The sequence below is a fragment of the Eumetopias jubatus genome, unplaced genomic scaffold (genome assembly GCF_037043125.1).
Source record: "Eumetopias jubatus isolate StellerSeaLion01/CBP00866 unplaced genomic scaffold, mEumJub1_p1.0 scaffold_14, whole genome shotgun sequence".
NCBI lineage: Eukaryota > Metazoa > Chordata > Mammalia > Carnivora > Otariidae > Eumetopias > Eumetopias jubatus.
This window is the reverse complement of record NW_028274820.1, coordinates 102,378,799-102,404,800: the sequence shown is the minus strand read 5'-3', so window position 1 is coordinate 102,404,800 and position 26,002 is coordinate 102,378,799. Positions and strand designations below refer to the sequence as shown.

Sequence of the window (26,002 nt, the reverse complement as noted above, 5' to 3'; positions counted from 1 at the left end):
AACAACGAATGTACTTGAGGCTCCTGAACGGTGCACTTAAAAATAGTTAAGATGGTAAATTTATGTAATGTTATGCCTGCGTTGGCCTTTTTAAAAAACCATAATAAAGTAAGTTTTTTATTCAGTGTTCGACTGCCTTCTGCAGCAGGGAGCTTTCCCAAACTATTAGCGCTCACAAAAAGGGTTTCGTTCATAAACCATTGGAAAGCATGGAAGCTCTAGCATTTCAAATGTCTTACTAGCGCTAAGAAGGAACCTCTTGGCCTGGGAAGCAGAGCGCTCCCCAGATCGGGTTGGAGGGTCCCCCTGGAGGGGTGTGAGGAATTGTTGGAGGTGGGGGTGGGAGAAAGAAAACAGCGGCTTCCCGGTTTCCGCAGTCTTGGGAAGGGGTCTCGGAGCCAGGGCGGTGGAGATCACTTGGAGAAGAACCGCCTGCTGGGCGCCGTCCCCGCGCTGGCCTGGCTCAGCTTCTGCAGGCGCCACGACGCCCGTCCCGGGGACGGGGACCCCTGCACAACGATCCTCTCGGCGGACCCTCCCGAAGCTCGGCTTGGGCCCCACCCCGGGCGCCGCAGCCCCAGACCGAGCCTCCGCTCTCCCGTCCCCACTTGCCTGCCCTTGGGTCGGCGGCCGCGCGAACCCGGCACCCGTGCTAACTCCACCCCCCAACCCACCCGACGGCCTGTGTGCGTCCCGTTTGCCCATCAGCCCAGCAACTTCTTCCGGCTCGGAAGTACAGTTTGTCAGAAGGATCCCGCCCCTGCCGCGCCGGGTTCGCCGTTGCTTTCTCTCCACACTGCCCGCGGGGACCTCAGCGACTTCTCCGGAGCCATGGAGCCTGAGACGCCCCCGGGGACGGGATCGAGGTGCGTGCGCGCCGGCGCGAGGTTCGAGGCGGCGGCAGGTGGCGGCCAGGGCGGGCAGGGGGGGTCCCCTGGAGGGCGGGCAGCGGCCTCGGGCTCCTGGGCAGCCAGCCGCTCAAGCCGGGCCTGGGGGGGTGGGGAGTGGGTCTCCGGGGCTGGCGCGCGGGTCGCGGCCTTCCAGGGGGACGGCGTCGTCGCGGGGCGCCCGCAACCCACGTGGGGGCCGATGGCAGGGCCCGATCTGGGCCGGAGGGAGGCCGCGGGAGGCTCTGCGAAGCTGGCAGCTCAGACGCCGGTCTTCCACGTTCACTTTTCTAGTATTTTCCTCCCCGTGCACTGTTGGGTCCCGTTAACTGAGCACTGAAGGTGCCAGTGGTTGCCAAAAACAAGACTCTGAGTTTATCTATATTTAAGCCTCCTAGGCTCTCACCTTTGAACTCTTTCTCCTCCTCCTGATGACTGACTTGCCGGGCTGGGACGGAGTCCTCCCCGGGTTGGGCTCTGGAAGCTTCTCTGGCCGTCTTTTTCTGTGGGTGTGAACTGCCCCTTAATGTGGGACAGATCCCCACACCATTGGGAGTTTGCTTGGATGGCTGAAGCCACGGCCCCCTTGGGCTATATCCTGAGAAGTGCAGGCTGCTGGAGGGTCTCAACTGAAGTTTTGGAGAGAAAGTTGTCTTTTTTCGTCTCCGTTAACTTGCTGGGGTCTCCAGAGCCGTCTGGGAGGTTTTCCGAGGGGCGTGTGGGTAAAGGAGAGAGTGAGGGAGGGGGGTGTTTTGGCTCCTTTTTGTCCTTAAAAGTGTGTGTGTGTGTGTTTTTTTAAAGATTTATTTATTTATTTTGAGAGAGTGAGAATGAGAGAGAGAGTGCATGAGAGCGGGAAGGGTTAGAGGGAGAAGCAGACCCCTCGCCGAGCAGGGAGCCCAATGCAGGACTCGATCCTGGGACTCCAGGATCATGACCTGAGCCAAAGGCAGTTGCTTAACCAACTGAGCCACCCAGGACACCCTCCTTAAAAGTGTTTCTGTATGCTAGGGAGAAAATGCCACAGGTTGGCAACTGTCCACATGGAGGTGGGTGGGTCCTGATGGCCGCCTGGCTGGGAATTTAGCAAAGACTAATTTAGTCACTGTGATGGACAATCATGTAAAACAGTGGAGCTGAGGTGGGAAATAAATTCTTTTCTTCTTCAGACCTGCTGGAGGTGTCTGCTCCTTCAGCTATTTACCCATTAGTGTCTTCTTTTTTTTTAACTTAAAAAAAATTGATGGGCAAAACATACCACTTCACTGGCTTGGATACAATATAAAGTTTCTTCTCTTTTTTGTTTTTTAAGATTTTATTTATTTGGCAGAGAGAGAGAGAGAGAGAGAGAGAGAGAGAGCAAAAGCAAGGGGAGCTGCAGGCAGAGGGAAAGGGAGAAGCAGTCCCCCTGCAAAGCAGGGAGCCTAACTTGGGGCTCCATCCCAGGACCCTGGGATCATGACCTCAGCCAAAGGTAGAGGCATTATTAATGGACTGAGCCACCTTGGCGCCCCCAAGTTACTTCTCTTTTATTATTCAAAGTGACATGACTACATCAAAAACTAATGATGTACTAGATGTTGGCTAATTGAACATAATAATAAAAAATAAAATAAATACCTAATAAAACAGAATGAAAATGAAGAAAAAAGTGACATCACTCCTATCTCCCTCTTCATTTCTAAAAACTGTTTTTCCTCCTTTCGTCACCCCTCTCCCCCATGATCATTCATTTAACACCACTTAGGGAGCATATGCTACCTGCCAGGCACAGTATTAGGACCTCGGGACACAGAACAAGACAGGCGTGGTCTCTGTGCTTATGGAGTTTCATACTAAGAGCGGAAGAGAGAAAAGAGAACATAGAAGCTAGACAGTAAATACTATCAGATAGTAACAGCATCATGAGCAAAACCAAGGAGACTAAGGGGGATGGAGAGTTGGGGAGAGGGTCTCTTCATTCAGGGGTGTGTCGTGGTACAAAGGTACTCTTAGAAGTGTCCCAACAGTGACTGGACCTCATCTACCAAAAAGCCTGTTTCTCCTTGGCATGACAGCTCTGAGGTGTGTGTTCCAGGCGAGGCGGCTTTGCCTCCTGCATCCTGTGGAGATCCAGAGATGCAGATCCAGAGAACAGCCCATCTGTGGCCCGATGAGCTTCTCTGCACCTCACTCAGTCCACTGCATTTGTGTGTGTGGGGGGGGTCCTGGGGGGAGGAGTCTGTGCACTGTCTTCCCTGGCTTCTCCCAGCCGCAGGGCTCTCCTGTCCCACTCTTCGGTTCCTCCAGCGGCTCATCTTTGTTCTTCAAGTCCATAGCCATCCGCTCAGTCACAAGCAGGTACTTAGCAGCGAATGCCTTCTCTCTAAGCTGTAGATGCGGTGGTGGACAAACCAGGGCAAGTCCTCCTTCTCGAGGGACTTACCTTTCAGTGGTGGGGAGACAAAAAAGAAGGCAATAAGCAAGTCAATGCACCGTGTGAAAGGTGGTTGCTGCGGTTGCTGGGGAGAAAAATAGAGCAGGGTGGGAGGGGGCATGGAGTGCTGGTGGGATGCAGCAGGGAGGGTTGCTCTTAATTATAGGTTGACTGCAGAAGGCCTTCTGCACCACAGGGACACTACAGTAAAGACCTAAAAGAAGGGAAGCTGCCGGGCGCCTGGGTGGCTCAGTTGGTTGAGCGACTGCCTTCGGCTCAGGTCATGATCCTGGAGTCCCGGGATCGAGTCCCGTGTCTGGCTCCCTGCTCGGCAGGGAGTCTGCTTCTCCCTCTGACCCTCCTCCCTCTCATGCTCTCTGTCTCTCATTCTCTTTCTCACAAATAAATAAAATCTTAAAAAAAAAAAAGAAGGGAAGCTGCCTTGCACAAGTCTGGGGGAAGAATGTTCTAGCTCAGATGAACAACCGGCACAGAGCCCCAAGGTTGCCTGTTTGGGGAACAGCAGGGAGGCTGATGTGACTAAAGCAGACAAAGCAAGGTGGAGGGGGTTGGGGAATGAGATTGGAGAGGCAGCTAGAGCCCAGATGGGGTAGGGTCTTGTCGACCACTGCAAAGGCTTTGCCTGTTACTTCAAGTCAGTGGGGAGCCATTGGGGGATTTCGGACTGATGAAGGACATTATCTGTCTCTTGTTTTGGTAGGAGCACACTGGCTGTTGATAGGCAGTAGGCTCTAGAAGGGTGGAAGCAGGGGTCCAGTGATGGTGGTTTTGCAGAAGTCCGGAAAAGAACTCATGATCAGTCCAATTTGGAAGAATCACAAAAGGCTTGACATGGAGGGGACACTTCAGCTAAGTGGGAAAGAATGGGGAGGAGTTTTCCAGACAGACAGGAGAGTGGTGCAGAGATGGGCATGTTGGACCTTCTGGATACCTGGAGCCTAGGTGGTAGAATTGAGGTGGGGTCCCTGATTGGGAAAGGCACCCCCAATTGCAGATTATGCATTCTTTTTAAGCCCACATGAAACATTTACAAAAATTTTACTGGGCTAAAAAGTAAATCTCAACCAGTGAGAAATATTTTATACAGATGTTGTTCTCTGACCAGAGAGTAATAATATTAGAAATAAATAAAAAGATAGCAAGTCTCCCAATACATTTTTAAATTTGATAATCTCTTCTCCTAATTTATGGATCAAGAAAAAATAATGGTTGAAATTAGAACATGTTTAAAGCTGACCAACAGAAAGAGTGGGGAGGACCACAATGCTCTGAAAATGTCAGTTCTAAAACTAAGCCACACATTCGATGCAATGGCATTCTAGCTTTCAACAGGGATTTCCTAAAGACAAAGACAACTGATTTTCAAAGTCCTACAGGAGATCAAAAAAACCAAGAAGAGTGTGACAATTTTGAACAATAGCAAGGTCTTGGGACCTACCCGATTGATCATGTAATGAAGACTTAAAGTTATATTTTAAGTAGAATAATATTAAGTCATTTTGGTCTTAGTAAATAAGATTTTCTGGTTCAGGAATAGACTGAGCGAGCATCTAATGGACAGAACAGACAACCTAGGCATAGACTTGAGGAAATTAGGGCCCATGGTATCTGACAGAATCATTTGGAAAAGGATGGACTCTTCAAGAAATGGTGCTGGGAAACTCGGCTCTTCAAGTGGATCCTGATTCAGTTGGGAATGCTGATCTCGGACTAATGGTGGCTTACACCAGTGCTTCTCAAACTTGAGTGTTCGTGAGAAGCACCTGGAACTTGTTCAGTTACAGATTCTGATTCAGGAAGTTTGGGTGGAGACTTGAGATTCTGCATTTCTGACATGGTCTCAATTACTGGCCTGTGAACCACGCTTTGAGTAGCAACAGCTAGATCTTTAGAATACCAGATGTTTATTTAACAAAACGGTGATCTCGGGGCGCCTGGGTGGCTCAGTCGGTTAGGCGTCTGCCTTCGGCTCGGGTCATGATCTCGGAGTCCTGGGATTGAGCCTCACATTGGGCTCCTTGCTTGACAGGGAACTTGCTTCTAACTCTACCTCTACCATTCCCCCCACTTGTGCTCTCTGGCTCTCTCTCTCTCTGTCAAATAAATAAGTAAATCTTAAAAAAAAAAAAAAAGGTGATCTCAAGGGTGTTTTGGCAGCTCAGTGATGTCATCAGGGATTCTTTTATCTCTCTGCTCTGCAATCCTTCAGTGTGATGGCACACACTGAGATTCTGTTCTCTTGTTGGTTACCTCATTGCCTTCTGATATCTGCTGTGATTCCAGATATCATATTTATTTTTTTTAAAGATTTTATTTATTTATTTGAGATAGAGAGCGAGAGAGGAAGCACAAGTGGGGGGAGGGGCAGAGGGAGAGGGAGAAGCTGGCTCTCCACTGAGCAGGGAGCCTGAAGTGGGGCTTGATCTCAGGACCCTGGGATTGTGATCTGAGCTGAAGGCAGACACTTAACCGACTGAGCCACCCAGGTGCCCCCAGATATCACATTTAAATTCCAAATAAGAAGAAAGCCCAAGGAAATATTCCCTCAACTGTCATCATGTAGAACTGGGTCACGTGGCCACTCCCAGTTGAAAGGAAGCTGGGAGAAAGAGTGTATTAGTTTCTGTTGCTGCTGTACCAAGTTGCCACACAATTAGTTGCTAAAAGCCCACCAAGTTATTATTTTACAGTTCTGGAGGTCAGAAGTCCTAAAATCAAGGTGCTGGGCGGCATCCTTCCGGAGCTTGTGTGGCAGAACCCATTTCCTTGCCTTTTCCAGCTTCTAGAAGCTGCCTGCAGTCCCCTTGACTGGTGGCCCCTTATACCATGTTCAAAGACAACAGTGTAGCACTTTCAAATCTCTCTCACTCTCTGACCTCTGCTACTGTCCTCACATCTCCTTTTTCTTGCTCTGACTTTCCTGCCTTCGTCTTGGCAGGACCTCTTACGGTGCGATTGTATTGGGTCCACCTGAATGAGCGAAGATTATCTCTTCATCTCACCATCCTTAATCACATTGGCAAAGTCCCTTCTCCCACGTAAAATAATGTAGTCACAGATTCCGGGGAGAATCTTGGGGAGGGGCATTATTCTGTCTATGGTAGTGTCTGCATTTCCTCCAGTGTGTATGTGGGGGATGAATATAGACAGAAGGGGGTTGTTGGCTTAGTCAACCAGCAGTGTGTGACATCTCACCAGTACGGATTTATTTCAGAGACAAGAGCACAGAGAGGATCCTGGGAAACAGGATTTCTTATCCTCATCTAGTCTGAGTTGACGTCAGTAGCCCCAATCCTTGGGGAGAAACTAAAAAGAGAATGCATTTTCTTGCTGTTCCTCTATGGACTGTTCATGAGTGGCGCACTAATGAGTTGCTCTTTGTCCAGCAGAACCAACGGGAGCCCATGTCAGCAGAGGGAGCCCGGCTGCCCCATGCAGGAACTGAGACTTCTCCTCTTAGGGAGCAGTGGTGCGGGGAAAAGTGCCACAGGAAACACGATTCTGGGCAAAACCGTGTTTGTGTCCAGCTGTAGTGGCCAGATGGTGACAAAAAGGTGCGAGAGAATGAGCGGGGCCACGGGAGAGCGGAAGGTTGTGGTCATTGACACCCCCGACCTTTTTTCCTCCCTGTCTTGTGCCGAAGACAAGCGACGCAACATCGAACACTGCTTGGAGCTCTCTGCGCCCAGCCTCCACGCCCTGCTGCTGGTCATTCCCATTGGCCATTATAAGGTGGAGGACAAAGAGGCAGTCAGGGGCATCCATGAGTTGTTTGGAGCCGAAGCCAAGAGGTATATCATTATTGTCTTCACTCGGGAGGATGACTTGGAGGATGTCTCTCTGCAAGATTACATCGAAGGGGAGGAGTGCCTCACCGAGCTGGTTGAAAACTATGGAGGCCGATACTGCGCTCTGAACAACAAGGCAAGCGAGGAGGAGCGGGCCCATCAGGTGAAGGGGCTCCTCTGCCAAGTCCAGAATTTGGTGGATGAAAATGGAGGACCATATATTGTGAACTTCAGAAATGAAGGCAGCGGATTCCTGGTAAGACATTCTTAAGTTCTGCAAGGATCTTTCTTGCTAGAGCTCGTGGTGGACGATGGGCACAGATAAGGGAGGTGTGGTGTTGTGTGATGGACCACAGGCTTTGTTTAAGGAGATATTTAACCACGATTTGCAAAGATGAGGCACCACACGGTAGGGTGGTTTGAGTATTAGCCTTTGACCTTTGGACTTTATTACCAAATTAATGGATACGTTTAAGTCCTTACCTGACTATATCCCTCACAGTATTGGACACACAAATGGACCCTCTCTTCCCTTGGCTTCAATACAACTGCACTGTTTTTGTTTTCTTCCTCCTGCCCTTTCTGGCTACTCCAGAGATTCCCGAGCTCTCCTTGCATGGCCTCTGAACACTGGCGTCTTCTAGGCTTTCCTCAACTCTGCCTTCCAGCTTTGAGCTCTGTCGATCGCTAACGGTTTCCAGATTCATTCCTCCAGTCCAGGCCTCTCCTCTGAATCCTATTCCCTTATCTGACTGCTATTTGACATCTGCACTTGGCTCCCGTATAGGATCTCAGACTTCATATGTCAGACTTTTGGTTTTCCCTCTGAAATCTTTAAGACTTCCGTTTTCCTTTCAGCTGGGTACATGGTCGTGCTGCTCACCATGCTCTTCGAAACTAAACCCAGAGTTCAGCTTTTCTGCCACCTACTAGTTGGCAGCTGTTATCTGAGAAGCCATAAAGTCTGGTGTGGTCACGGTGCCTGGAACCCTCCCACTTCTCTCCATCTCTGCTGCCCCCCCCAATCCGGTCCAAGCCAGCCTCGGTTCTTGCCTGTCCTGTCTTACGAACAACCTTCCCCCCCTGTTCATTCTTGTGCCTTACCCCTCAATCCGTTTCATACACAACAGCCAGAGTGATATTTTATTTAATTTCTAAACCTGAATAGAAAGTGTATTTGTAGCTAAGGAAGATACAAAAATTCAGGCATTTGCCTTTGAGGAGCGTACACTTCGGTTTGAGTGACTCATGCATAAGACACAAACAGTTCCAGATGCAGCGTAAGTAAGTGAATGTTGGAACAGAGGATTCTTAACGCAAGTGCCAGCAGAGGTAAAGCAAGCAAACATCCAGCGTAGGGGGTGGTGTCGGTCGGAGTGAAACTCTGAGAACTGATGAGCATTAAGCCCAAACAGGATGGAAATGAGTACCTACTGAGTCCCAGACACATGAACGGATGAAGTCTTCACAAGCACTCTGTGTACTCATCTTCTACAGGTGAAGACCTTGAGGCGCGAGAGAACTTGTCACTCTCTTATCTCCTAGGTCTGCCCTCCCTCTCTCTCCTTTATAACCAGCTGTCTCTCTCTTGACGGCTGTCTGGAGCAGGGATGTCTGCAGAGAGGATCCGGGCCCAAGATGAGCTCTCTGCAATGTACCCTAAACACGACACCCTCTTGTTTAAAATGCTGCAGTGATTCTCCGCTGATCTTCGGATCAAGTTCAAAATCCCTGATCTGAGCTGGTCCCTCACCCTCTAACTTGCTCTTCATGTGTTGGTCTCACTAGCCTTCCCTGTGGTCCTTGACTTGCTTTCACGTCCACTCTGGAGCTTCCAACCTGTGATTTGGTTCCCCTGGACACTTCCCCTCTCCCATCCGACCCCGTACCATGTCTGCTTTTGTGTATCCATCTGGCTCAGCGTGAGCTCACTTCCTCAGAGGGTCTTCCCCGCCGGCCCCTCCTTCCATTTTGGCGCTCCTCGCGTGGCCACCACGAGTCAAGTGATTGCTGTGAATATACTTGCGGTGGTTGCCTCCCCACAGACTCCCCGAGAGACGGAACTCATATCCATTTCCTTGACCCAGGATCTTATTTTTGTCATCCGTAAAACAGAGATAATAATACGTATCTCAGAGATTTCTGTGAGGAGTCAATGAAATAAATGCTTACAAAGTTATTTGCTAATACTTGAGATGTAAGCATTTGGTGATTATCAGCTGCCGTTAGTATTGTTATTAGTATTGTTATGGATGTGTATAAGGGTCACATAAGTTATGGAGACATTAAGGACTTTAACAACCCAGAGACTGACCCACTTTTAGGGCTATTACCCGGAAATAAAAACATTCACATATATAAAGATGGATGTATAAGGGTATTTATCATGGCATCTTTTGAAATAGTAAAGCCAGAAATAACCTGATAGTCATTACATTAGTACAGGATGTTCCATGTCCATGCTGTGGAGCAAATAGCATCTCCTAAAAAAACGGTATTGATCTACGCACACCGACTTGTACAGCTGTACAGGACATATTATGAAGCAGATTGCAGAACAAGATGCCTAGCAAGTCTCCCTGTGTGTTCGTATATGCTTGAGTGTATGCGTATAAACTTAGAAAAACACAGAAGGATGTATGTTAATTAGCAGCTGCTCCTTTTACAGTGAGTTAGAAATTTTAAAACTATTAATTTTTAGATCGTACACATTTGCATTGTAACAACGCTTGGCATTTAAAACACATGAGAGAATTTGAGTTGTGCCAGGTAAGATGAAAGAAGTCTGATGGTCAGAGCTGCGAGGAGAGGATCCAGGGAGAGGAATCGTGGAAGGGATCCACAGCTTGGGGTACGGCCAGGTAAGAAAGCAGAGGGAAAATTTCCTTGGATGGCATGGTTACAATAAAGTATTGGAAGCTTCTAGGAATAGCAGATTCATCAGCATTGTGTATCGTTTTTACCTCCTCTTTTGATTCCATGACAATTTAAATTTTGGGAGCGAGTCTGCTTTGCCAGGCAGGGGAAAGGAATACCAATTGTGTGTTTGGCTCCACTTGCCCACCTGGATGGGGAAAGTTCCAAATTTCCCTGGTTCTTATGTCAGGAGAGGCTTTATCTCTATCCTGGGGGTGCAGTGTAGGCAGAAGACACCAGAGATGTGTGGGAGCTTCACACCCAATCTCCTCCCTTCCCCCGGTCCCTCAGATGAACATCCAGACATCAGTGGGCTATAGTTTCTTCTTCCAGGAAGTCCAGTAGCTCTTCTTAAGGCTCTGGATTTTCTCCAGGAACAGCAGAAACTCTGGAAGACTTTGAAAGGAATTGCCATTACTACTGGGGACTGGGGAAAAGGAAAGTTGGAGCTTCAGGCTCCATGCCTTGGTTAGATGGCATTTGTGGGGCTCCTCTGAGCAAGAACAAGACCCATCTTCATACTTCTGGGAAGCCTGTTGTGGTGACAGCAGTGGGGTCTCAAGATCTACTGTCATTGTGGATGAGTCTACAGGAGCCAACAAGGAACATGACCACGACCACGGCCTTGATCTGACCACAGCCTCCTCATCAAATTACTCTGAATTATATACTTGTATCTCCATTTCTTTACTTTGCAAAAAGATGAAATATTAGGTCCCTGTGCATCATTTTCACCTTCATTTTCTAGTATTGTGTGAATGAAGCCACGTCTCAGAAGGAGGACAAGCCGCATGGTAAGATGATCCTTAAAAATGCTAGGCTTACATCTGTATCCTTTTGAATGCATCATGCGTCAAAATGAAGTGGAGAAATTAGGTAAGTAGGAACAAAGATGTACTCTGGAGGCCTAGCTCAGGTTGGTGTCCACAGCCTATCCCCCAGGGAACTCCTAACACTTGGGAGTAGGTTCTGGACATGGCGTGGGTGTCCCGGGTCTTCCCTGAAATGTTATGGAGGTGGGCTTGCTCTTTGTGGCTTCTTTCCCGACTCAGCCTTGTCTTTCTGGCCCTGGATCCAGGACTATACAATGTTGACTCCCCCGGGGAAAGCAGTAATCACCTTCATGGATAACACTCATTTGTAGTATTCAGTGGTGGAGGTCAGGATCTGTGTGATGATTGCCATTAATGATACATCCTGCACACTGCACAAGTCAGTTCATATAGATCCACCTCATTCTGTTTGGTAGGTGCAATTTTGTCCACAGTAAGGGCGTACATGACTAATTCAACCATCCCTTTACTGATGGACTTTCAGGTTATTTCTGGACCAGCTCTGTGCAAGAACTGAATATTCAGCAGTGAATAAGATATATGAGTTCTCTGTCCTCATAGAACTCCCCCAAATAATAATGATAATAGTTATTGTTAGTTTAATTTTAGTGATAATAATCACAATTACCATTACGTACTGTAAAAAATATAAATAATTCAATCTTTCCCGCATATAACATAATTCTCATAATAACCATACACATATATTCCTCTTAACAGCCCTATGAAGAGGGTGGTATTATCATTATTCTCATTTACAGATGAATAAACTTAGCCCGAAATATGTGAACCCAGGCAGAAGTAGGGATTTAAAATTCTGTTGATGTCCTTTAGTCAAGACCTCCAGGAACTTTCCTGTTATGTCCCCACATGATCCTCGTGGCCCTGAGGAAATAGCATGCCATGAGGAGCCATGGGGTATCTCAGAATGAGGGCATTGGAAGGGACTTTTGATAGGATGCAGACTTGTATGAGGTGATTTGGGGGAAAGTTGGAGCTATCGAAGACAACATAAGGAGGACACGCCGTCACTGGTGTTTCAGTGGCTTTTTTTTTTTTTTAAAGATTTTATTTATTAGAGAGAATGAGAGAGAGAAAGAGAGAGAGCATGAGAGTGGGGTGGGTCAGAGGGAGAAGCAGACTCCCCACGGAGCAGGGAGCCCGATGCGGGACTCGATCCCGGGACTCCAGGACCATGACCTGAGCCGAAGGCAGTCGCTTAACCAACTGAGCCACCCAGGCGCCCCGTTTCAGTGGCTTTCTTTAAAGGATGTTCATTCCATCTCCCAGACCTGCGGCTCAGACACCACCTCCCAGACCTGTGGCTCATAGCGCCCAGGATGCCTCAGACTCTGAATATTCCCTGGAGTGGCTGACTCTGCCATTTGCTCAGCCTGTAGGTCTGGTGCTGACCTCGGATTGAGGAGAAGTGGTGGGGGCAGGGCATGAGGGCAGAGATAGTTTTGTGGCACAGGTTTCTACAGCCATTTATTGCGGTACAATTAACATAGAGTAAAAAGCACAAATCTTAAGTGTATTAGCTCAATGACTTTTTACATATCTGCATATATGTGACCACCATGGAGATAAAGATCTGGAGCATTTCCATCACCTCACAAGTTTCTGCTGGGTCTCCCCAAAGGGAACTGAATCCAGACTTCTGGGAACATAGACTAATTTTGTCTGTTCTTGAACTTCATAGAGCGGGACCCGATAGCGTGTGGTTTTGTGTCTGGCTTCTTTCATTTAGCATGTTTTGAAGATCCCTGCATGTTGCATATCAATAGTTCATTTATCCATTCATTCTTTTTTTTTTTGATTGCTGAGTAGTATAACATTTTTTTAAAGATTTTATTTATTTATTCATGAGAGACAGAGGAGGACAGAGAGAGAGGGAGAGAGAGAGAGAGAGAGAGAGAAGCAGAGGGAGAAGCAGGCTCCCAAGGAGCAGAGAGCCCGATGCAGGACTCGATCCCAGGACCCCGGGATCACGACCTGAGCCGAAGGCAGACGCTTAACCATATGAGCCACCCAGGCGCCCAGTATAACATTTTTATAACATTTTATAAATATACTACCAAGGGGCATTTTATTTTATTTTATTCATTTATTTTTTTCGAAGGGGCATTTTAACTGAGATTCTCCCTTGTCCTGCTTTAGCCCATGGACTTCACAGCCCAGGCACTTACCTTTGGTAGCAAAATGAAAGGAACTCTAAGGACCAAGAACACTAAAGGCCCAGTTTAACATTTTCACGCTCCTGGGAAATCTGGAGCGTTTTACATCTCTCTTCACTTATTCATGGCCGCTTTTGTGGCTTTTAGTCGGGGAGGTAGCTTCTGACTGGGTCTGGAGTCCTGCTGCTCAGAACACTAATGGGCATTCTCTGTAAAAACTGACAAGAATGAGAAAGCATAGGACCTGTCCACATCTCTGCATTCAGCTTCCAGAAGAGACTCTGACTCTGCTCTTTTGTGCCCCCCAGGGCAAGAGGAGAAGGCGCTTCAGGCCCCAGGATGCAAGCCGGAACCTGGGCCGTCCAAACTGAAGGTCTTGCTTGTGGGCAAGCGCGGAGCTGGGAAGAGTACAGCCGGGAACCACCTTCTGGGGAAGCGACAGTTTGAGACCAAATTCAGCGAAGAGTCAGTCACCCAGAGGTTTGTGTCTGGAAGCAGAATGTGGAGAGAGAAGAAAGTTGTGATCCTCGATACTCCAGACATCTCGTCTTCAAAGGACATTAGAGCAGAGCTCCAGAGACATTACTTTGGGCGCCCCCACGCCTTCCTGCTGGTGACGCCGCTGGGCTCCTTCGCCGAGAAAGATGAGGCGGTACTGGACACCATCCGGGGCAGTTTTGGAGACAAATTCGTGCAGTACCTGGTCATTCTCCTCACCAGGAAAGAAGACCTAGGGGATCAGGATGTGGAGATGTTCCTGAAAAACAGAAATAAAGCTCTCTACAAGCTCATCAAGGCGTGCAAAGACCGGTTCTGCGTCTTCAACTACCGAGTGACTGGGGAAGAAGAAGAGCATCAGGTGGACAAGCTCCTGGAAACAGTTGAGAGCATGGTGCAGCAGAATGGGGGCAAGCCCTGCAGCTTCAGAGGGGAAGGTACACGGTGTCTAAAAACATTTTCGAGATGCTTTCAGAAGCTAGATATGACAGATACGAGAGGTGGGGAGAGGACATAGAAAGGATGGGTCCAGTCTACTGACTAACTTTGCTCTTTCTCCAAGGTTACTGAAGTTATGTGCCTTTCCATGCACATAGCTGTCTTTAATTCTCTCCTGACCCTTCTCCCCTCTCTCCAACTGGATGGTGAAGGTCTTGAGGGAAGGAAATGAGCTTTTTCCAATCTCTTCTTTTCCCCACTGTGTGTCTGTCGCCCAGGGCTCAAGACTCAGTGCTGGTGATGAGATAGATAGTTCTGGACCGTTGGTTTCATCTCTGTCTCTTTAGCCCGCTCTGACACTCCCTCCCTCTCTCTCCCTCTCTTGACTTCTTGGTTCTTTACGATTCTCTCTTTGGAGAGGGGAGGCCATTTTGAAGAGAGGAGGATGAGGACTGGGAGCCTGAATCCTCACATGGCACTAGATGGGTTTCTTAGCCCAGTCACACTACCCACGGCTTTAGCGGAAGTCCCCATGCCCTCGGGGCTACACGCTCTATTGCCCTGAGCTGAGATTCTTCCAGGGCAGCGTGACTCACCCCTTCGTCTTCACTTCAAATGCCCTCCCTTGAGAAGAACATGGACTCAAAGGAGTGTATCTGTTTACGAGCCCTCTCATTGTCAGCCCAGAGGGCCAGGTGCTGGGGGGGGCCTCCTCAAGAGGTATAGACATGCAGGAAGGTCAGGAGAGGCTGATGTGGGGAAAGCCCAATTTGAAATGGGCTTTGGAGAATGGGCAGGGTTTGGGTGGCCGGCAGAAAGCTGGAAGACGTGGCAGAGAATACTCCAGCAATCGGAAGCAAGGAGGTGGGACTAAGCCTACCGCCAACGGAGTGGCCATGATGGAAATGGAGGGTTCATGCCTCTACTCGATGTGGGATGGGTATTATAGACCAGATCACAGAGGTTCTTGAGAACTACCCCTCTGAGGGTGTGGAAGCAGGGACTGACATCCATGACAAATATGGGACTATTGGAAGATGAATCTTTAAGCATAACCATGAGATTGGGAGTTCAGGATAAGCAATCCAATAATTTCCCCTGGAAGGAAGAGCACAAGGTAGGCTTTCCTCCCTCTCTCTTTTAAGGTGGATATGGGTAACTTGGCAAAGAATGTATAATTGAGAGAATTGTGAAAAGGCCAGCATGGAAGAGAAAGACCACAGTACAAGTGCAGAGTCATAAGGAGCCCCCCCCAACACCCATTGCAAGGTCGCTAGCATCTGTCATTCCATTTTTAGGGACATCTGTTCTCCATCATCACTACAAAAAACAGTGTGAGTGCACATTCATTCTTATAACCACGAGGTGCCTTTTGACTCATCAATGAAAGACACAACTCAGTTTAATGTGGTTTTAATGAGAAATGAATTTTTGGTGATCCAAATGAAGGAACTAGGAATCTGTCAATGATATATGTAGTTGCTTTTTCATGAAAAGTCAATTCTGTGGAATAATTTTTCAAAACCATCAAGGAGATTTTGCTGCAGTTAGCATTAGCTAGCAATAGGAAGACATCGTTGCAGCAGGTACCGAAGACCAAGGGATGAGATGTGGGGGCTGGATGCAGCTGAGCGGGTGATGGGTAATAAAGCCACCAGCACTCACAGGGTGCCAGGGAGTCAGGGAAGTTACTAGAAGGAGGGAGTGAATTCAGAGATAGGAACAGTGCCATGTCATGGATGAGTGCGGGGCAGAGATGGTGGTCCAAGTCATGCTTCTGGTTCTCAGAGCGAGTGCCTGGAACCGTGCTTGGGGATAGAACTGCCAGGTGAGAGGGTGGCCGGGGTACTCTCTGAGCATCTTCTGCCGTGACATCTGGCCGCACTTTGAAAGCTGCGCCCAGATCAGCCCGTGGCCACCAATCTTTCCTGCTTTCCTTTCGACAGATGCCCTGAGCATTGTCCTGGTGGGGAGCAGCGGCACTGGGAAGAGCGCCACCGGAAACACCATTCTCGGGAACCTCGACTTCTGCTCTCAGTTCCAAGCGCAGCCGGTCACCCAGACGTGCCAGAGCAGCAAGAGGATGTGGGGCAGGCTGCAGGTGGTGGTTGTGGACACGCCCTCGCTCTGCCTGATGACCAGTGCCGAGGGGCGTCGGTTCCCTCTGGAGGAGGAGGTCAGACGCTGTTTGTCCTGCTGTGAGGAAGGGAACAAGGTTCTGGTTCTGGTGTTCCAGCTGGGACGGTTCACTCAGGAGGACAAAAGGGCAGTGAAGGACTTGGAGAGCATCTTCGGAGAGGAAGTTTTGCAGTACACAATCGTGCTATTCACTCGGAAGGAGGACCTCGAGTCAGGGGACCTTAGAGACTATGTCCAGAACACAGATAACAACACTCTTAAGAACATCATTAACAAGTGTGGGGGGCGAGTCTGTGCTTTTAATAACAGAGAAACGGGCCAAGCCAGGGAAAACCAGGCAGTAGAGCTTCTGAAAATGGCTAATGAGCTGATAAAGAGCCACGGAGGGCAGGGATACCCCCACGAATGGGAGAAAGTCAGCAAAATCATTAAAAATGCCCAGGAAAAGTCCAAGCCCAGAAAATTGCTGAGGCATTTAAAAGACACTTTATTATAGGCAGCTGACGTGCCTGGGGATCTCTCTAAGGTAGAGACACCCTCACTTGGGAACGGGGTGTGGTAGGATTTCTGGGATGGGAGGGGGCTCCAGCACGCTGAGGGCTTGGCAGGTGCGTGCAGCTCAGCCTGTGCTGCGGTAGCTTTTTGTGGGTAAATGAATCATCAGGCTGGGGCAGGGGATTGATTCTAAAGGAGAAGGAAGAAATTAGGTGGGGAAATCTGGAAAGAGGCTTCAGAGCTTGGGTGGTTTTGGGGGCCAGAACTAAGTCACATGAATCACCATGCCTGTGTATGTAGAGTGGCATCAGGACAGACACCGCGACCAAGGCCAAGGCCAGCCTGCGGTCAAATACAGAGACCTACCCAAGGATCAGGGGATCCAGATCCATGAGAGCAGAGCAGTGAGCAGTGTCCCGCCAACTCCTGGCATGGCAGAACGGAGAAGCCGGACTCACGTGGGTCGCCACGTGCCCCGGGCTGCTTGCCTGGCCTGCTGCCCGCCCCCCGCTCCCCCCGCCCTCCTCGGGGCTGCCTTGGCACCACTGGGATAGGACTCGGGGCCAGCATGTTCCTTTCCTTACAGGGTGGCTATTCCAAGGCTGAATAGAAAGTGCGACCCAGTCTACTCTTCTTTCTTGTCCCTTAGGAAATGAACATGAGTCTGGGAGGTTTGAAAAGACTTTATTGCTAACCATCGCAGTGAAATAGAGTAGAACAAAAATCAGACACATGGTGAAATTGCCAATTAGCCAATTGGTGCTTACCAATTGGCTAATTGGTGATTAGCCAATTTTGCAAAGTTCCAGAATTCTAAGTAGAAGTCTCGATCACCTCTAGAAAAGTTTATCGAAAACTCCTTTGCACTGGGTAATGGACACTGGGGAGGGTATGTGTTGTACCGAGCACTGGGTCTTATATGAGACTGATGAATCAATGACCTGTACCCCCTGAGACAAATAATACATTAAATGTTAATTAATTGAATTTAAATAAATAGATACACAAAATTTTTAAAAAAGAAAACTGCTTTGCACTTTTCTCTTTTTTTAATCCCTGAGAGTTAGAAATTAGGGTAACGCTCATAGAACTCAAGTAATAATGTCTTGAACACACTAAGAGCTTATTGTGTCTCAAGTCAGGAAGTCCAAGGGGAAGCAGTCCGAGGCTGGTGTGGCCTCCACGCTTATGGTCACTTCTCGGGTCCAGGTGTGGTGGTTTCTGCCAAGGCCGAGCAGATGGTATTGAGGGCTGCCTGGTGTGGGCGATATACGAGGCGAGAATTATGGAGTCTTCTCCCAGGTAGGTGCGGTCAGATGTTATCACTGTTAACCATTTTGTGTATGCTTTGAGGGCAGGATCTATGTCATCTGCTTTTGTCTTTTCAAATTATCCATTGCCGGGGCGCCTGGGTGGCTCAGTTGGTTGAGCGACTGCCTTCGGCTCAGGTCATGATCCTGGAGTCCCGGGATCGAGTCCCGCATCGGGCTCCCTGCTCAGCAGGGAGTCTGCTTCTCCCTCTGACCCTCCCCCCTCTCGTGCTCTCTATCTCTCATTCTCTCTCTCTCAAATAAATAAATACAATCTTAAAAAAAACCAAATTTTCCATTGCCTTCAAGTTTAACCCATTTATCAGAGCATGGACTGTCACCATTAATACTGTTGTACTCTCCATAACCCTAAATATGACAAATTCTGGATAAGGGGTGTATAAATATATTGGGTTGAATGAAGTAATAAAGGTGAATTATTTTATAAACTCAGGTCCTCCTGATTGCTATTTTTCTGACTTGGGGGGAAGAGCCCTCCTCCATGGAGAGGCCATGCAGATGTTTATAGACACGCTGACTCTGGTGAGGTTTTTGGATCTTTGGGGCATGAAGACCTTCAGAGTGGGTGACAGCCACTTCTTTACTGGGCCTCTGCCAGCTCAGGAATCCCCCACTCCGGGCATTTCACTGTGGCAAGGACAAATAAATTAGAACCAGGACCGTGGGAGGAATAAAGTCTAGAAGGCATTTTGTGCCTCTTCCCAGAGCTTCCCTTCTGTTGGAAGGTAGGCACAAAGCCCAGTGTGCTACCCATGGTTGAGCAGGTGGCATTGGGAGCTGCATGAGGTGGGGGATGTGTGGGCTAAGCCATGTGACATTTTCTCCCAGGTAGGACCTAACATCCATCTCCACTTTCCTTTAGGACCATGCTTGAAGGGCAGGACAACACTGCTATGTCAGGTCCCCCAAGGGGCACAGGCTGGGAGCTAGGAGTGCAAGAGGTTTCCCAGGGGCAGGGGGCGAAGTAATGGCTATTTAAGACTAAAGAGGAAGCAGAATCGGGCTGAGAGAGCTTTCACACTGCGATGCAGATCTGACACTTGCCAAAGGGAAGGGGGGAGGTGCTGCCTGGGTGGGGAGAGTAGCGCCCTTGACAAGTCGGCACCGTCTGAATAGGGAGTTCTAGGGCAAAGACGGATGCATAGCAACGATATCCTGCGTTAGGTGGATGCTGGCGGCTCCTCAGTGCTCAGCCCTTGGCTAAGGGCTGCCTGGGAAGGGCATGGCTTTGGCCCAGAAGCTGAAGTGGGTCCTGAAAGTGTTGCAGCTGGAGACTGCCAGCTAACTGCCCTCCTTGGAGCAGAGTGGAAGTTTTCCTTTCTTTTTCTTTTTTAAATGCTGTACGTTAGATCCCCAGAAGTTATTCATCTTATGGCTGGGAGTTTGCACCTTTAGAATAACATCTCTCATCCCTCCACCCCCCCAACTAACCCCCAACAACCACCATCCTACTTTCTGTTTCTATGAGTTAGAGTTTTTTAGATTCCATGTGTAAGAGAGATCATAGAGTATGTCTTACTCTCTCTGACTTATTTCACTGCGCACAATGCCCTCACGATCCATCCATGCTGAGCTGCGCACAATGCCCTCACGATCCATCCATGCTGAGACAAAGGACAGGATTTCCTATTTTTTTTTTTTTTATGGCTGAAGAATATTCCATTGTCTATATACACCACATCTTCTTTATCCACTCCTCTGTTGATGGACACTGAGGTTGTTTCCATGTCTTGGCTATTGTGAATAATGCTGCAATGAACAGGGTAGGGGGTGCCGATATCCTTCAACACCTGATTTCATTTTCTTTGGATATACACCCAGAAGTGGGATTGATGGATCATATGGTAGTTGTCTTTTTAATTTCTTTTTTTTTTTAAAGATTTTTTATTTTAAGTAATCTCTACACCCAACATGGGGCTTGAACCTCACGACTTCGAGATTAAGAGTCCCACACCCTACCAATTAAGCCAGCCAGGCATCCCTATTTTTAATTTCTTGAGGATTCAGACACTGTTTTCTTCGGTGGCTGCACCAATTTACATTCCCACCAACAGTGTATAGGGTCCTCTTTTCTCCACATCCTCGTGGACACCTGTTATCGCTTGTCCTTTTGATAATAGCCATTCTCACAGGGGTGAGGTGATACCTCCTTGTGGTTTGATTTGCATTTCCCTGATGATCAGTGATGTTGAGCATCTTTTCATGTCTCTGCTGGCCATTTGTATGTCTTCTTCGGAAAAATATTTGTTCAGGTCCTTTGCCCGTGTTTTAACCAGATGGCTTTTTTTTTTTTTTTTTTGCTATGGAGTTGTCTGAGTTCCTTATAAACTTTGGATATTAACTCCTTCTCAGATATATAATTTGCAAATATTTTCTCCCATTCTGTACGTTGCTTTCTCATTTTGCTGTTTCTTTTGCTGTGCCAAAGCTTTTTACTTTGATGTTATCCCACTTGTCTGTATTTGCTTTTGTTGTCTGTGCAAAAAAAATATTATTATTTTGTGTGTGTGTGTGTGCAAAAAAAATCATTGCCCAGACCAATATCAAGGAGTGTTTCCCTGAGCTCTCTTCTGGTAGTTTTACCATTTCAGGTCTTACACTTAAATCTTTAATTCACTTTGAGTTAATTTTTGAATAATACAAGTCCAGTTTCATTCTTTTGCATGTGAGTATCCAGTTTCCCAACACCATTTATTGAAGAGACGATCCTTTCCCCATATATTCTTGGCTTCCTTGTCAAAGATTACTTGACTAAATTTTCTTGAAGGAAGAGCCTTCGAGAGTGGTGCACCTTTGTAGCTGTCACAGCTGGCTGGCATGCTTGCTCCCTGCAGAGCCTCTTCTCCATATATGTTTGGAGACCAGTTCCTGCAGGGTTCCACTGGGTCTCTCCTCCTGTGAGGCAACTAAAAGTGGAAGATTTCTAGGATGAACTGCGGCTCTCGTCACTGCATTCTATCTTGGGCAGCATGCAACTCGCGGTCTTCCTCTTCCACCGCTCCTTCCCATTCCCCTTGCCTTCAGCTTTCATTTCTGTTCATGGCCGTGTTTACCTGTTGTGTGACCCACACTCTTGTTCCTGAAGGATCTGAGACCCTGGTAAGACTCTAAGACTCTCAAGTGCATGTGTCTTAGCAAGGCCACTAAATGCTGGCTATGAATTTCTCATCCTGCCTGCTCAGTGAAGTATCATTGATGTAATGGGGTGGCTCCCAACTGAGAATGACCTTGCCCCACAGGGTAGGTTAAGCAACCTCTAGAGACATTTTTGGTTGTCACAGCAGGGGCGTGCTACTCGCCAGAGATGCTGCTAAATGTCCTACAATATACAGGACAGTCTGCATAACAAAGAATGATCTGGCCCAATATGTGAGTAGTACGGAGATTGAGAGACCCAATGGATACAATGGATCAATGTGGTGTCCAGATGTTGTAGCTCTCTTTGGATTAGAGAGTGGGAGGCGTTAACTTCTAATGAGGTGGTTTTTCCTTATTCACAGTGTTTCTGTTCAACTAATGCATTGTGTATATACCTGTTTGTCACACGGGGTCATCCAGTGTCCCCAGACTACCCCCCCAAGCCTCCCCTTCCTCATGGTGACCCCTTTCACTTCCTCCTCTCGCTCTTCCTGCCCTGAGAAAGACCTTGTGCAGAATGTGGCATTTGTGATGAGTTTAACTTCCAGAGTAAAAAACAAAGAAGTGTGCTGATAACAAAAAGACAGAAAATCTGAAAAAAACTTCATCTTCCTATCCCATCGTTACAGTGGTTGATGCCATGGACCCATTGGTCCAGCCTTCCCTACTGCCATATTATGCTTCTCCCCGGCAGACTGAGACATCAGCATGTCTCACCTTCCAGTTTTCCAGGAGAGGCAATGCGATGCTAACAAGAAGACTTTGTGGTCATAATTCTCACACTTACTTCTGAGAATAGACACAGGATGTACTCACCAGATCGGTGTGAAATCTACCTGTGAACAACATGATACACTTTGCTCTTCAGCTACCAACATTTCCTGTTTTTCTCTTCTCACTTAAACCTGTATTCAAAAATGTTAGTGGATGTTAGGGTGGCGGGCCTGTGTTTCCTGACCCCCAGATTAAAAGGGGTCAAGCCCGGGTCAGGTGTTATACCCCAAACATAGCCTTTGGAAATATATTTGTAATTTGTCTGTACTAAGGCTACAGTAATTTAAAATGAGGTCATTTACGTTGTGAATGTTTTCCTAGCTTTCACTCTTCCTGCTTTTGCAGCCCTCCAGAGCCCCTGCAAGTTCTGGTTTGTTTTCCTTGGGTATATTTCTGAGGTTCCCCAAAGGATGAATTCTATAAGCTCCTGAAAACTTCTGGGACCTGCCATGTGGTACTTACCTTGCTTTTCTTCTTTTCCTGATATGAGTCCTCTGCTGGGTACTGCCTACAAGACACTATTATCATCAGGCATGACTCTGAGGCTTACTGGTCACCATGTCTTCAGGTTGTCAACATTGCCAGGTCTACCAGGGGCTGGACCATCCTCCTGTTTGGAGGATGGTCCTCTGTATTTCTTCTGGGCTATGAGGTTCTTGTGGGCACCACTGTGGTTCTGCTGGCCACTCATCCCCTTCCTCCCCCGCTTACCTACCCTGGAAACGGTGACACACTCCATTGAGGCCCACACTAAAATCCTCAACAAAATACTAGCAAATTGAATACAGCAACTTATAAAAAGAAGTGTAGACCTTCTTTAGACTAAATCCTCAACTACACTAAAATCCTCAACAAAATACTAGCACTTAGACTAAAATCCTCAACAAAAATACTAGCAAATTGAATACAGCAACTTATAAAAAGAAGTGTAGACCATGAGAAGTAAGCACCATCTAAAAATACGTATACCTGGGATTTAACCCTGGGGATACAAGATTGGTTCAATATATAAATATCAACCTGTGGGTTTTACCACGTTAATAGAATGAAGGACAAAAATCACATGATTCTCTCAATAGATGCAGAAAAAACATTTGACAAGATCCAACACCCGTGATAAAACACTCGATAAATTAGGAAGAAATATAATCGTGGTGTGCTTCACAATTGTCCAAACTCCTTGGTAGTTGAAGCAAAGCTGTTCATACTGTGGCCTCCATGTAACTCTCTGCCCACAATTCTTACTCCTGTAGTCACCCCCCAGGGTCCTGTCCTCCTGCCTGCAGTGCCTCCCGCCGCAGCCCTCCCCGCCTCCCCAGACACACACTCATGCTGTGGATGACCGCTCCAACTCATCACTTAGATTTAATGATTCATCGTACATCTCATATGCAAGGACCCCAACGCCGGGCTCGAACCCATGGCCCTGAGATGAAGACCTGAGCTGAGATCAAGAGTTGGACACTTAACCAGCTGAGTCACCCAGGGGCCCCACATCTCATATTCTTAAGGAAAGTTTTCTGACCCAGCCAAGGATGGCTTAAGCCCCTCTCCTATTTGATTCTGTCACGTTCTGTGCATACCCAGATCCATGGCTTACTATTTCTTGTCTATATGCCCAAGTACGTTGTAAAATCCTTGGTGACAGAAACTCCTTATTGTTAAGTTACATCCTAATATTTGATCTGTCCAAGGCCCTCAATTTTTAATTTGTCACTCAGATGTCAGTTAACTATCCCCCAGTCCTCGATGAATTGGTTAAATTTGGTCCAAGCCATCATTACATAATATGTGAGGGCTCCAAGTCCTCCCTACTATTTCTAAGAGTTCCCTTCACTTTTTCCTCAGCCTTTTCTGTTTCCTCATTTCTATGAAATTATGCACCGTTTCTGTTTCAGCCTGTGCCCCTGAAAGCCTAAAGCACAGTGTTTTTACTGTTTCTTTTTAAAAAACTGTATTCAAACACAATTATCATATTCAGCTTTTTCTTTTTTTAATTTTAGGAACTTTACTGGAGACTGTGCAGAGTACAAGAGTCAGCCCACAGCCTTCCTCTCTCATTTTGATCACTTTTTTCGCTTCGCTCTCCTCTCTTTTAAAAAAATTTTAAACATGCTTTACTCGTGTATATGAGATCCTGTCACGCTGTGGACAATAATGACATTTCTTTTTCAGTCTGCCAAGCTTTGGTGAAAAAAAGCCCCTCACCAGCGTCCCCCCCAGCACCCTGCCCTGCATATTATTGAAAAGTAGGAAAAGTCAATTTAATAAACTTAATTTAAATTTTAACAATTTCCCACATATTTAGAATATTGGATAAAGTATAGATAAATATTGAGTGTGGACCAAAAAATGTGCAAGGAACTCCATCAGGTTCAGCAAGAAGATACATTGGTACTTATTTTTGGTATCCCGCTTGTTTTCTATGAATACTTAAAAGACTCCAATCTAAATCTTCCCGCTCCTGGAGAAGGGCAGTCTTTTTTGGAATGCTCTCCAACTGTTTTATTTTTTTTTTCCTAGCTGTTTGCTCATCTCTGCTTGTTATTTCAGTTGTCTGCTGCCAATCCCTTCTCTAGGTTCTTGCTTTTCACTCTTTCTCAGGATCTTGTGATGTGGGCTGAGAGATGTTTTGTGCTATGATCTTGTTTTGCAGCTTTTGGCCTCAGTCTTTCTTTGTCTTTTAGGAGCTGTTTTCGATAAGGGGTCATTACTTTGCTCTCGTCGTTTCATGTTCTGAGTGTCTCCTTATGCAGGTTGAGAGCAGGGACTTGTTTGTTTCTTATGCTGGGGTTCTAAAAGGCATTCCCATATTGGCTCTTCACTGGGGATTTTGCCTGGAAGTGCTTGAGAAGTTACTGATTTCACCGGAGATACTACATCTGAAGCTTTCTGCTAAGAAAATGACCATGTTTCTGCATTTGATGGCACATTACTCTTGTGCAGGAAGGCGCTCGTATAATGCAAAATCTTGTGCTTATCTGGACCCCAAGCAAACTTTGTAACATTAGAGGCCACTGGTTTGGAAATAAGTTTGTGTGTGTGTGTGTGTGTGTGTGTGTTTTCAAAGATTTATTTATTTATTTACTTACTTATTTATTTTAGAGATAGGGATAGAGAAAGAGCGAGTGTGCGAGCACGGGGAGGGGTCAGAGGCAGAGGGAGAGAGAGAATCCACAAGCAGACTCCCCAGCAGAGTGCTGAGCCCCATGCAGGGCTCGATCTCACGACCCTGAGATCATGACCTGAGCCAAAACCAAGAGTCGGCCGCTTAAGTGACTGAGCCACTGAGGCGCACCCCAATAAGTCTGTGTTTTTAAACACCACACAGCTCCATGTGTCTCCTTGTCTTCCAAACCCAGGCAGTACTAGAACGGCTATGCGGAAGCTCTAGTGGGCTGCGATATGAGAACCAGCTCCAATGTGAAATTTACAACCACAGAGCACAGGGCACCAAGCAAATTTTTGCTTTGACAAGAGTTTGGCGGTGGGCGCCTGGGTGGCTCAGTTGGTTAAGCGACTGCCTTCGGCTCAGGTCATGATCCTGGAGTCCCGGGATCGAGTCCCACATCGGGCTTCCTGCTCAGCAGGGAGTCTGCTTCTCCCTCTGACCCAACCCCCTCTCATGTGCTCTCTCTCTCTCTCTCAAATAAATAAAATCTTTAAAAAAAAAAAAAGAGTTTGGCGGGAAGGCCAACGTCATCGTCACTAGGGTCATCTTCTGGTAGTTGCACGGTGGCTCTTTGTTCATTTGTGCGGTGTAGAAGAATGTTTGTCATCCACAGGAGAAAATGGTTTTGTTGACATCTGTACTAGCTATTGTCAACTCGCCTGAAGCTCTGAATCCTTACTGGTCTTAGACACTTAGTGGCTAAAGATTCATGATAGCGACCAAAGAAAGGTACAGATTTACTTCAGTTAAAGAAGGCACAGTCTTATTTTCAGGAACATTGCATGATGGAGGTCCTGGGGAGAATATAAAAACACTGATCTTTTTTGCCAATTTATTCATGTCATATATAATCTTATATAGTCATAATGGGTTTGTAACATTTCCTACATTTCATTACCTCTCAAGAACTGGGTTGACTGGGCTTCTGGGATGGTTCTACCTCGTGTACCTTGGTGGGAGTTGCAGTCATGTGGTGTCC

The 26,002-nt window shown here is 47.3% G+C and overlaps 1 protein-coding gene across 6 annotated transcripts; it reads left to right on the top strand.

Annotated features, from left to right (window-relative positions):
• The first annotated feature begins 710 nt into the window (after nucleotides 1-710).
• Nucleotides 711-18,367, top strand: LOC114211644 (GTPase IMAP family member 8). Of its 6 annotated transcripts, none has more exons than XM_028106230.2 (5): nucleotides 711-887; nucleotides 6,714-7,368; nucleotides 10,777-10,822; nucleotides 13,347-13,973; nucleotides 15,921-18,367. In XM_028106230.2, exons 1-5 carry the CDS (start codon nucleotides 832-834, stop codon nucleotides 16,607-16,609), a joined length of 2,073 nt encoding a protein of 690 aa, XP_027962031.2. In that variant the 5' UTR covers nucleotides 711-831; the 3' UTR covers nucleotides 16,610-18,367. The 6 variants fall into 6 exon arrangements, with proteins under 6 accessions (XP_027962031.2, XP_027962030.2, XP_027962032.2 ...); XM_028106229.2 differs by having other exon boundaries at nucleotides 6,711-7,368; XM_028106231.2 differs by having other exon boundaries at nucleotides 712-866; nucleotides 6,711-7,368.
• Nucleotides 18,368-26,002: the final 7,635 nt, after the last annotated feature.